Consider the following 12,348-nt stretch of genomic DNA (forward strand, 5'->3'; position numbering starts at 1 on the left):
GAGATCAAGTCACTTGCCCAAGGTCACACAGCATGGAGTGGGGGGCTGGGAACCCAAGCCCTTCCCCGCCAAGTGAGGCGGGGTTCCCAGTGGGCCTTTGGCTCATGGTGAGTCTTGCTTCGAAGTTTCAGATCACGGAGAAGGTGGGAATGCCGGGTTTGCTTCACGTAGACCGCCCCCCTGAGCTGCAGGCTGCCCACCCGGAGTCATGTCCAGCCCACAGAGGGTGTCTGTGAGACCCCTCTGCCACCAACACCAGGAGTGGGGGCACTGCCAGGGACACCTGACTTGTGGGATGGTGCCTCAGCCCCCACGCCAGTGGCTTTGCCCATCTGCCCGCCAGGGCCTGGCACAGCCCCCCCCGTGAGAACCCCAAAGTATCATTGCTAGTTTTAGGACCACACTCAATGGTGCTCAGGGCTTACTCCTGGCTCTGTGCTCAGGGATCACTCCTGGTGGGGTGCCGGGGTGCTTACTCCTGGCTCTGTGCTCAGGGATCACTCCTGGTGGGTTGGCCGCGTGCAAGGCAAGTGCCACTGTCCTATCTCCAGCATCCCCCAAGGGCACCGGATTATTGAGAAATTCAGGCAGCCCCTAGCTACCCACCCCCGGGCTGTCTACAACTGGCTTCCAGAAGCTTCCAGAAGCTGGCGGACCTCAGGGCTCTGGTAGTTTTCTTCTTCCACTGATGTATCATGACCAGGGTGAAAAAAAGAAGGGCATCGGGAGGGCCTTGGGGGAAAGGCGGGGAGTGGGGGGGGGGGAGGCTGCTCCAGGCTTTCTGTAAAGAGGGGGGATTGTGAAGAAAAGGGGGCCTCAGCAGGGCGCAGGGCTCTGAATGTGCCTTGTCTGGGGGCCTTTCAGCTGAAACCTGGTGCTGGGGGGTGGCGTTCAGATCAAACTGTCACCTTCAGCTCTGCCTGCCTTTTCTGCCCCCGGTCCTGAACCTCAACAGACTGGGGCTTATTTACCTATTCACACTCGGCCGTGGAAGCTCATTAACAGGCTTATTAGCAACACCATTCACGGGAGGCCATTGACAAAAGGGGTTCCAGCCACTTGAAGAGGAAAGGGGGGGGAGAAAAAAAACTATAAAGAGATTATTTTCTCATTCAGAAGCCTCGCTGGTGTGAAAGCTTTCCTGGACCCTCTGAGGTCACTTGAAGCCTAAATATGATGACAGAATGAGTTTGCAAAAAAAAAAAAAAATTCCAAACATGCTTTTTTTGCTTTTCTGCAAAACGGGAGCCTTGGCCGCTGCGGGCTCGGAGCACTTAGCAAGTGGTCCTCTGGGGGAAGGAGGGCGCTTTTGATGGATGGGTGTCTTTTCATCCCCGTCTAGAATACATTCCGCGCGCTGTGGGGACATGAAAGTCGATGTCCTTATTTGTCATGTGCGTGGAAGGCTTCCTTTTCATTCAGCCCCCATCAGGCTGGTGATGAATGGCGTCAGGGACACCCTCTTCCTGAAGCGGTAATTTATGTGGGAATGTGTGCCCGGTGTTTTCAATGGCTGATGGATATGGGCCCGTCCCGAGACCCCCGGACTCCCCATTGGTGGGGAATATAACGATGGAAGTGCCACCCCCCAGGCAGGCCACTCAACCACCCCCTTTTTTTTTAGGGACCCGAGGTCTGGGAACTTGGAAAACTCCTGACAGGATCTGTACCCCCGGGTGCAAGGAGGGCCAAGGGTCACCTGGCTGGCTCTCAGCTCATTGAAGAGGTCCTGGGACCGGTCCAGGTTGGAGGCTGGATCCAGACTCTTTTCTTTCCTTCTTTTCTTCTTTTGGGGGGAGGTGGCACACCCCGTGATGCTCAGGGCCTACCAATGGCTCAGTGCTCAGGGCGTCTGTGGGCGATGATCAGGGGTGGAACCCGGGCCTCCTGCGGTGGTGCCAAGCCTGTGCCCCAGACTCTTTCGCTCTTTCTGGCCCTGGATGCCAAGTTCACCTGAGACTGTGTCCCAAGGCTGGGCAGGAGAACCCGACTGTGATTTGGCTGTTGATTTCCAAAATCTCCTTCCGGAAGCCTGGGTTCTAGTCCTTTCAAGTCCTTTGCCGCAAGTTTCCTAGGGTGAAGAAAAGGGATCTTCTGGGGCACCCTGAGAAAATATTTTCGGAAATGTTAGAAAGTGTGCCATGCCCGTGACCCGTGAACAGCGGCATTTCTCCAAAGCGGGAAAGCGGATTTTCCAGGCCGGGTTCGAGCTGACCGACCGCTCCAGGCCTTGAAAGCACTGAACGGCTCTGGTGGATTTAATGACCTTTTCTAAGGGAAAACAATGAAGGTGTTTATACTGTCTGTGCCTCAAGCATGACCGCTTAGGGGTGGATGAGTGAGGAGGCAGAGAACATGTATTAAAAAATAAATTATGCCGTAGACACAGCCCAGTGCAAAAGATAGCCGGGAAGCCGGGCTGGCGGGGGCTCTGACGAATCTGATTTTGCAGGTGAGGAAGCCAGAGAGAAGAATCGATTTGCGGAATGTCATGCAGCTATTTTTAAGAGTGGAGGAGTTAAACTATTCCTTTGGGGGGTTGGGGGGTGAGGGGGCGCATCAGGGCAAGACGTCTGGGGTTCAGGGGTGCTCTGGAGGGTGCTGGGGGTGGAATATGCCAAGCAAGGTCACTCACCCACCCAGAAGTGCTTCTCATGGACCCCAATGTTTGTAACCAAGTAACCATCTTGTCATTGTTGCAAGTTTTTTGCTTTTTTGTTTGCTGGTTTGGTTTTTGGGCCACACCCCGCCAAGCGATGCTCAGGGGTCCCTCCTGGCTCCGCACTCAGGACTCACTCCTGGCGGTGCTCAGGGGGCCACGGGGGCTCCTGGGCAACCGAACCTGGGTGAGCTGCGTGCCAGGCACCCCCCGCTGTGCTCTCTCCTGTCCTCCCCCCGACCCCCCCAGCTTTTCTGCAAGGAGAGCCAGATTCAAACTCTCCCAGTTTCCTGCCGCGTGACCCCGGGGAACCGACTTCACCCCTCTCGCTCGGTCCCCGCCGGAGGCCCGGGAAAACGTCCCCGGGCGGGGTGGTGGGCCCCGTCCCACCGAGGCGCCCGGTCGCCGGCGGGGGTCGGGGTGGGTGGGTGCGGGGGGCGGCCGGGAGGTCGTCGGGCCCGCGGCCGGCTGGCCGGGGAGCCGCGCGCGCGGCGGCCGGGGCGCGGCCGCGGGCCCGCGGGGTCCCCGCCGGGGGGTCGGGCCGGCCGCGGCGCGGCGCTGATTGGCCGCGCGGGCGCCGCCGTCCAGGAAACGGCTCGGGTTTCGGCGGGGGCGTGGCGGGCGGGCGCGGCGGGGAGCGCCCGGAGAGCGGCGCGGGCGGCCGGCGGGTGCGGAGCGGGCTCGGGCGCCGCGGGGTCTGCGCGCGCGGCGACTCCTCTGCAGGCGGCGGGGCCCGCGCGCCCGAGCCTCGGCGGGTGGCCGGCCCAGTCCGGGCGGGGGGCAGCGCCCGGCCCGCGTCCTTTCTTCCTCCGGCTCCCGGGGCCCCGGGGCAGCCGGCGGGCGACGTGCCCGCGCTCCTCCGCGGCGCGGGGTGCGCGTGAGGCCGCGGCGCCCGCCGGAGCAGCCCGCGAGCTCTTGGCTGTTCATCATCATCATCATCATCATCATCATCATCATCATCATCATCATCATCATCATCACCACCACCACTATTGGACCTTGGTTTTATTTTTGGGGTTTTGTTTTCCCCCCACTTCGTCTTTGGAGTTTGCCCCGGACCGGGTCCGCCTGCTGCATCCCCGCCGGGCGCGGGGACAGAACTGCGCGCCCAGGACTATTGCCATTCAAGGTAATCTCCGGGGAGCGTCGCCAGCCGGGACCGCGGGCACCGGCGCGGGCCCCCCGCCGCCGGGGAGCCGGGCGCGCGCCAGCCTCGGGGGTCGCGTCTGCGGCCGGCACCCCCTGCCAGAGGCTGACATCTGCCGCCGCCGCTGCCGCCCCCTTCCCGCCCCGCTGTCAAGCTCCGGCCGGCTCGGTGCGGGGGGCGCGATGCCCGGGCCCCGGGGCGGACGGCGAGTGGCGGGGACTGCCCGGCCGGGGTGTGTGTGTGTGTGTGTGTGTATGTGCGCGTGTCTGTGTGCGCGTGTGTGTGTGTGGGTGGGCGGGCACGGCCCCCGCGCAGGGCGCTGGGCTTCCTTCCCCGGGGGGGCTCCGGATCGCTGCCCCGGCCGGGGCGCCGCTGGGGTGGGGCCGCTCGGCGCCTGGTCCGCGGAGACTGCGCGTCCCGGCTTGGCACGGCGGGGCCCGCGGCGTGTGCGCGCGCGAGTGTGGACGCCCGGGTCCCGAGTCCAGAGCCGGGCGCCCGCCCGTCGGCGCCGGAGCCAGCGCCGCGCGCCTGGGGCTAGGGGGCGAGCTGGACCGACTTTTCCGAGGTGTCCGCCTGCCTGCTTCCCCGGCGGCCGCGCGGGGATGTCGAAAGCGCCGGCGAGTTGGAACTTGCGCGCTCATTCTTTCTGGCGGCCGGCCGGCGCGGGAGACGCGGGCGCAGGGCCCCGCGGGGCGCGGGCCCCCACCCTCGCCGTCGCCCCCCCGCTGCCCCCGCAGGGCCAGAGCCCGGGCGCCGAGCTCCCGGCTGCCCGCGAAGCCCGTGGCCGTGTAGCCAAGCCGCCTTCCCCTCCGGGTCTGCCTTCCTCGGGCCCGGCTCGGTGCGATCCAGCCTCCGGGGCCGACCTGCTTTCTCTCCGCGGCGGGGCGGGGGGTGGGGGGGGCGCACTTTAGGTGCTGGGCGTGAAGCATTATCAACATTTAAAACCCCGTTGGTGGCCCCCCCCCCCGCCCCGTCCCCATCTCAAATCCCTGTAAATCTTCCCCTGGCGTCGGCTCATTTTCATCTGAAAAGCCTGTTTAGTTTGAATAGAAAAGCAATCGGGCGCCCCTCTCCCTCTCCCGGGAATGTCAATTAAAATGCAGATTTTCTCCCCCCTGAGCTCTTTAGAGCCCGAGAAGGACATAAAACTAGGATATTTCAGGCCTGCAAATGAAAGAAAGAAGTGCCCCAGTGAAACCCGCTGCAGCGGGGAACGTGCGCCCCAAGCTGCAAGTTCTCACTTTCTTGCAAACTCTAAGTGGCTGTGAACCGGGGCTGTGGTCCCGGCCAGCCTGTACACGGTGTATATATTTATCACTTAAAAAGAAATTTTCATGTTGAGGAATCCCCTTTGGGGGGGAAGAGTGCTCCTCAAAGTAAATGCTGGACCCCTGCTTCAACTTGTTGATGGCTCTCTGCACCATCTCAGCCTTGGGGACCAGGGAGGCCTTTTGGGGTGAGGGTCCCTGGGCATTCCCTCCTCGCTGGCACTGCGAGGACTCCGGCTGAGACACGGAGCCCAAGTGCTGGATGCGGGGCGCCCCCCCCCCCCCCCCCGGGGTGGTCCCGAGAGCCTCAGAAGCTTGTCTCTGCAGGCTCAGTGTTGGCGTGCCTCCGGGTGGTGTGGGAGCGTTGTGAAGGTTCTGGTAAACTGAGGAGCCTGCTGTGGAGCGGGTGGGGGAACTGCACTGTCTTGCAGCCCGGCACTGTCACTTGTCACTGCTGACTTGCCCCGGGGTGAAGCCGGAGCCCAGGAGCTCCGTCCCCGGCCGGGGCCCGGAGGAGAGCTCCCTTTCAAGGTGAACACGCTTGAGCTAGGGCTGGTTCCGGGAAGGGTTGTGGTGTTGCCGGCAGGAAGCCGCGGTGTGCCGGGCCTGTGTTTCCAGCGCCCAGCCCGGCGGCACCTGATTATCCCGCCTCGCTGCTGTCCAGGCCCTTCCGAGATGGGAGGTGACCGCGGCAGGGTCTGGGGCTGGACGTGGCTGGCTTGAGAGTTTCTGACGCTAGTGGATGAGTGGAATGAAAGGCTTGTAGGTCACTGTCCACGTTTCTCAGCCTGGGGCAGGAGCAGGGGCCTCCGAAATGCTTGGGCAGGTGAGGGGAGCAAGTGCAGGGTGGCATCACCTCGCCAGGACTTCAGATCGCCCTGAAGTACCAGCCGAGGCCAGAGAGTCTCATGCATTCATGCATTCTGGAAATGCTTAAAATCTATGGGGGGGTGTGCGCACCTCCCCACCCTGTGTGTGGAGGACTTGCACGGAATTCTCTTCTGAGGAGTTTAACTTGGGGGGGTAATAAAAGTCAGGAGGGAAATCCTTCGAGCAGCTTGAGGACAGGACTTTGCCTGTGCATGTGCACACTCGTGTGTACACACACACACACACACACACACACACACACACACCACACACACGGCCTTTGCTGTGCATCGCGCCTGTTCCCATGGGCCTGGTGCGGAGCCCAGACTGTCCTTATTCCTGTTTTGGGAATGGGGCAATATGCTCCCGCACCCAGTTTATTCCTCAGTCAAAGCTGAAGGGAGGGACATTTCTTCCATGGCTTTGGGGGGGCTCAGGCGGTGTTGAAATCCTGCGTCATCGTCTGGAACGAGAAGCCAGCAAGTAAAGCAGCACTTTCAGAGATGTCTTACATGAAAGGGGCCCACCCCAGCCTCATAAAATGTGGTTCGTGCGTCTCGTTCCCAGATTGTAACATTCTCGAGTCCGTGCACCTCCGCTCTTAGTAACCGAGGCGACTGAGCAAATGCAAAGTTGCTTGGCGTATTTTCAGCTTGGAAAATTCTCTTTGCCTTTTGGAGCAAAGGGGGACAGAGAGTCATGAGTCGAGCGCCCCCTGGTACAGTTTCTCCTCTGATCCATCAGCCAATAGGTCGGCGCGGGGAAGAATCCCGACCCAATCATGGCTGGTGACAGGCCCCATCCCCTCCTTATGTAAATCATCATCATTCATAAGCAGCGCCGCTCAGCCAGGTCCGGAGAGGTCTGGACCGGCCGGGGTGGGCGCACCAGACCGGAGCTGTCGGTCCCCTGCCCCCACCCCCTCCACCCCGTTCCCCCCACTTTGGATCAGCTGCTTTGAATGCATTGCAGTTCTGTCCAGGCCTCGTAAGTGGCTGCTTGGCAAAAGATTGAAATACATTTCTGCGTCTGACAATGAATCTTGACAAGTGTAAACTGGCGGGAGTGTTGCCGAGCCTTCCCGGGCTTCTCTGCCTTTTGCTCGGCTCCCGGCTTTCCCGAGGGCTCCAGCGAGGGTGGAGCCACCCCCCTGGGCTCCATCTGTAAGCAGCCGCTCTCCCGGGCAGCCTGCTAAAGTCTCGGTGGCCTGGGAGACGCGAGCAAGGAGTCGGGCTGCGTGGCTTCGCTCTCGCCCTTGAAACTAAGGTCATGTCGCCTCCGGGGTGAGAGCGGAGAGAAGAGCCTGCGCTTGGCCGGACTCAAGTGGCCGCGCGTCCCCGTCCCCGAGCTGCCTCTTTATCTGTTGCTCGGAAATCTACCTCTGCGAAGATCAGCCCCGCACGTTTGGCCGAGGGTCCCCCCCGGACACACCTGGGCGCCCCCCCTCGCACACCCCGAGCTGCCGATGGGGGCTGTTCGTGTGTCTGCCACGGCCGCCGAGTGGCCCCGAGTGTCCCTCGGGGGCTGGACGGTGCTGCTTTGGGGAAGATCCCACTGACTCGCCCATCTCTCTCCTCCAGAGGCTGCAGCTGGGCGCCGGCCGCACCTTCTGCCTTGTGAGCCCCCCGCAGGCTGACGCTTGCTGCCGGCCAATGCTGTAGAGCCAGTGCGCAGATGGGATTTCCGTCCACATGGAGATATGGAAGAGGACGGGGGATCGGCACCGTGACCATGGTCAGCTGGGGGCGCGTCCTCTGCCTGGTTGTGGTCACCATGGCAACTCTGTCCCTGGCCCGGCCCTCCTTCAATTTAGTTGAGGGCACCACCTCCGAGCCAGAAGGTAAGTGACTGCGTGACCGTCTTCACGGGGGACCGAGTTTGTTTGGGGGACGGGCTTGGGGAGGGGGCAGCGGCGGGGGTCTGGCCTGTGTGCCCGTCAGCTGTTCGGACATTCAGGCTCCTGAGAGCAAGTGGGGTGCTGGGGGCTCGGGCACGGGGGCCGGGCGAGAAGGGCCTGGGCTGGCCCAGTGCCGGCCGAGCGGCGAGTTTGTGGTTCTGGTGTGTGTGTCTCTGTGTGCTGGGAGAGAGGCAGTGGGGGGCCTCTGGGGAGTCCAGGAGAGCAGGGGGGCACCTCAGAGGGGGCCGCCGTGCTCCCCGCCAGCTCCGTGCACCGCGGGAGGGCTTGTTCACCGAGTCCAGAACCGCTTTTTTTTTTTTTTTTTTTCTTTTCCCCTTTTCTACCCAAGGAACCCGTGGCGGGAATGTGAAATGCTGACATTTTGTTTTCATTGTGTCAGGAGGAAAAGCCTCTTCTGAAGTTCAGGGCTGGAGTCTTTTATTTAAAAAAAAAAAAAAAAGTTTTTTTTTTTTTTTTAAAGCCCTTGTCATTCATAATTCTTCAGTGCTCCGTCACCGGGCGGCAGATACTATTTTAGGTAAAATGGAGAGGGAGCGGCGCCCCCCACAGCTCTGAGGGCTTCCAGACCCCGAGAGGCAGGCCCGGGTGTTTGGGTTTGGAAAGCAGCCTCAGAGGGAGGGGGGGCGCCGGGGTCGGGGGTGGGGGGGTGCCTGAGTTTTCAGCAGGGCCGGCCGGGACCCTCGCCCAAGCCCGTCGGAGCTGGTGCTGCAGGAAGCTCTGTCTGTCGTCGGCCGGGAATATGGGACCCGCCGTAATCTGAGAGCTGACGGCAGAAGCCGCCTCTCAGCACCAGCCAATGAACCTGAGGGCCTGGCGCCCACCTGGTACCCCTGGCTGGGCTGGGGGGCCTCTGAGCCAGAGGAGCAGGCCGGGGTCAGCCCCGCTGCTGTGCTCCCTCACCTGGAGGGGCGCTGGCACAGAGCAGAAAGGCGGGTCCCCGCTGCGTCTGTACGTGCCGTGGTCTCGCGGGGAGTGGGGGGGTTCCCTCAGAAACGCCTCAGAGCAGGCGAAGGCAGATCTTTTCTGCTCGGGACTCTGGGTCCCAGAAGCCCCCAGGGGCTGGGGTGATGGGGCTGGGAACCTCCCCTGGCAGGGGAGGGGGTGTGGGCGTTCTGTCCTGACGAGACGCCAGGAAGGGGCTGGGGTCCGAGGCCACGGCCGGGTTGGGCACCTCGTTGGGGCAGAATGAAGGGAAACAGGTGGCCAGAGATGTTGGTCAGAGGCTCTGCGGGAAGGGACAGTCCCCCCAACCTCCCCCCCCGCTGGTTCTGAGCGTCCGCCTCTACTTCTTGCATTTTGAGGATCGTGAAAATGGTGCTCCCCTAATTGCTGGTTGTCCCTGGCCTGTACGGCAGCCGGGGTGAGAGAAAACTGTCATTTGTCACTTAGACGGACGCTGAGTGGAGCTTTGCTGGGAGTGGGTCTCAGGGCAGCGTGGGGAAGGGGCTGGAGGACGCTTGTGCCCACCGAGTTGCTGAGTGTGTTTCAGTCCGTGACGGCGGAGGGCGGGAGCGGGGAGGGGCAGGTTACCGGCAGCTGAGCCTGCGCAGGGGGCTTGCGGGGACGTCCCCGAATTCCTTCCAATTGCACGTGACGTTTTTCTGAGGGTCCTTTTGTGCTTTTTTGGGTTTGTTTTCTGGGCTCCTAGTTTCAAGTGGGGCTTCCATCCAAGTTTTGAGATACTATCAGATAAATAAATAGGTTTAGAGGGAGATCAAAAGCCTGCCAAGAGGAGACTCTGAAAACATAGCCACACCCCTGGACCCCGGCATCCCCGTGTGTCACTGGAGGGTCTGACAGAGATGGTCTTTGGAGGGTCTTTGTTGAAAGTGCGCGGGTGTGAATCACCTCAGAAGCCTCCGACTCGGCCCACGGGTGGGGTTTAGATGGGACCTGGCGGCTCCTCAGTGCTCAGGAGTCAGGATGCTTGTTTCCTGGGAGTGTGGTGCTTGCCCGTCCTGTGGGCAGGCCCGTCGGTTCCCATGATGCCAGGAAGCAGCGCGGCTCGGGAGGCCGTCGGAGAAAGGTGTTATCCGCTCTCCAGGCCACTGGCGTCGCTTTCTGGCGTCGCGGTTTTGTGTTCCCAGGCGGTGCTCTGGGTTGAGTCCTGGCTCCGCGTGTGGGTCGGAGCTACTCAGCTCACGGATGGAGAGAACGGACGTTCGAAGGTTCCAGAGGTTGTTCAGCTGCAGGTGACAGGGGAATCTTTTTCAGTAGGGCACGGCTGGGCGCAGGGCCCCGAGGAAGGGGGTCCACTCGTGCGGGTTAGTCCTGATTAATATTCATCACTCCCTCCTGACCCGACGGGATGCCAGGGAATGAACCGGGCTTGGCCATGTGCAAGGCAGACGCCCTCCCCGTCGTGCTATCTCTCCAGCCCCCGTGCGTGCGTGCGTGCGTGCATTCTCTGGGGTCTCCGCTTCCCTTGTCCAGCCCTGGCAGCTGATTGGGCCCTCAGGGGCTTCCCTTGCTGCACTTTAGCTTTGGGGCCCACAGTGTCCAGCACGGTAAGGGAGTAGAGAGGAGAGGGGAGATCTGTGCGCCCAGGGGTCTCTGCCCAGGGGCAGCTCTGTTTGGGCGTTGCGCCTGCCGGGGGGAGCTGTGTCTCCCCAGGCGTGCCCCTGTCCCTACCCCCAGCTTGGTTGGATGAGAGCTATGGTGGAATGTTGGCCCCTCCAGGAGCACACGGGATCATGTGGGTTTGCTCTGTGGAAGCTCAGTTTAGAGCAGGCCCCTGGGCCGGGCCAGAAGGGAGCCTGGCCCTCACCCACACTGGTGCGCTCGCTCGAGGCCCAGGGGTTGGGCTTTGGACGACGCTCCACCCCGCATCACCATATCCTGTCACCTGCCACCTAGCCTCGACTTCCCAGATTCCTCCCCCAGGGTCCCAGTGGGGTCGGGTCTCCTCAGCTCACGTATGAAGAAAACATACTGTGGGGGACTTCCGAGGCTGTGTGTGTGCAGCCTGCAGGTGACAGGTGAACCGTTTCAGCAGGGCACGGCCGGTTGCAGGACCCAGCTCGAGTGGGTTCACTCAGCTCTGGCTGGGCTCAGCCCTCAATGCCAACTGCTGCCCTGTGGGTTAGTAGTCGCGATGAATATTCATGAGTTCCAGTACTCGTGATTTAAAGCAGGGTGGAGATGGATCACCCTGGGGAGAGACAAGGGTCTCGCTTTCAAGTTCTGCCTGGCGTTGTCACCTTCTCTGGTCAGGCCGTTGTTGACATTAGTACCATCTTTGTTTATACCAGCCCAGTGGGAGCTCAAATGAAAGGGCCTTTCCAACCCCAAACACTTAATTACTTTCCCACCCTCCACAAAGTGTGATTCTGAAAAAGTGCAACCTGGGAAAATGCAGTTTGCGTGTTTTTTTTTTTTTTTGTAAACTGGTTCTGGGGAACCTTCCGAGAGAAGATGAGGCATTGGGCGATGTGGAGGGTCCCGAGCTTCCTAGCAGACTGAGAAGGCATTTGGGCCCCGGCCTCCGTCTCATTTCCCCTCGAAGGCTGAGGCCTTTTGTTGGAAGTATCATAAATGCCATAATATCAGCCATACGCATTTAATTGCAAGTTAAAAGCAACGAAAAAAAAAAAAAGAATATATCCGCATACCATGAGCGAATGATTTAAACTAATCCTCTGTTTTGTATTATCTGCATCTTTGTTCCCCAATATGAGTGTTAATATTTAAGAGTTGACTGTAACTTGATAGTTAGCTTAGGAACAAGGACTTATTCTTGAACAATTAGGCCAAATGCAGGCTTATGCAGTTACATACACAATGAAGTACACATTCCTTATTAGTATATAAAGCATTTCACAATTCATAGACAAAGAGCTGTGTTTAATAGTACTTTTTTTTTTTTTCCAAGCAAAAACCTGGCAAGCCCAAAGAATTGGTACTTGTGTCCTTTCTATACTGGCTGCCTGTGGCCCAGACAGAGTGAGAGAGTGTGAGTGAGTGTGGCATCTGTTACTCGGGTATTTGAACCAGAGTTGAAACAGTGAGCGTTCCCTCGGCCAGAAGGTCCCACCTGGGCAGAACTGAAACTTGTTTCTTTCCAACCAGATGAAGGTGAGAATTCAAACAAGCAGAGCGATTCAGCAGGAGATGTTTCCAATATCAGATTTAATGAATAATTACATGGTTATGAAATAACTAAGGGAGTGTTTAAACAGGAAGGGTTTTGTTTAATGTTCACATTCTCAATAAAACGGGTCCAGTAGCCCTTTAGCTTGTGTACTTGTCTGGGTGCTGACTCAGCCAGGGTGCTTGTCTTGCTTTGTTTTGGTCCAGTGCTGACTTAGCTCGGGCCTTTGCTAAAAGCCTGCTGACCCTCTTTCCTGAATCTGGCTTAGTTTTGGGTGTCCATTTCAGCTGATTTTTCTTGTCTTTTTCTTCTCTTTTTTTGAGGAGGGGCACACCTGGCTCAGAGGTTGCTTCTGGCTCTGGCCTCAGGAATCACTCCTGGTGATGCCAGGATCGA

At 60.0% G+C, this 12,348-nt stretch overlaps 1 protein-coding gene across 6 annotated transcripts in view; it reads left to right on the forward strand.

The window, feature by feature from the left end:
- The first annotated feature begins 3,319 nt into the window (after positions 1–3,319).
- FGFR2 (fibroblast growth factor receptor 2) overlaps positions 3,320–12,348 on the forward strand; it is a 100,986-nt gene continuing 91,957 nt past the window's right edge. For all 6 annotated transcript variants that reach the window (XM_055118759.1, XM_055118760.1, XM_055118763.1 and 3 more), the window contains exons 1-2: positions 3,320–3,788; positions 7,525–7,784. In XM_055118759.1, the coding sequence (XP_054974734.1) occupies positions 7,619–7,784 (166 nt within the window). In that variant the 5' untranslated portion in view covers positions 3,320–3,788; positions 7,525–7,618. The remainder of the gene's footprint in view (positions 3,789–7,524; positions 7,785–12,348) is intronic.

Source organism: Sorex araneus, chromosome 11 (assembly GCF_027595985.1).
Source record: "Sorex araneus isolate mSorAra2 chromosome 11, mSorAra2.pri, whole genome shotgun sequence".
Classification (NCBI taxonomy): Eukaryota; Metazoa; Chordata; class Mammalia; order Eulipotyphla; family Soricidae; genus Sorex; species Sorex araneus.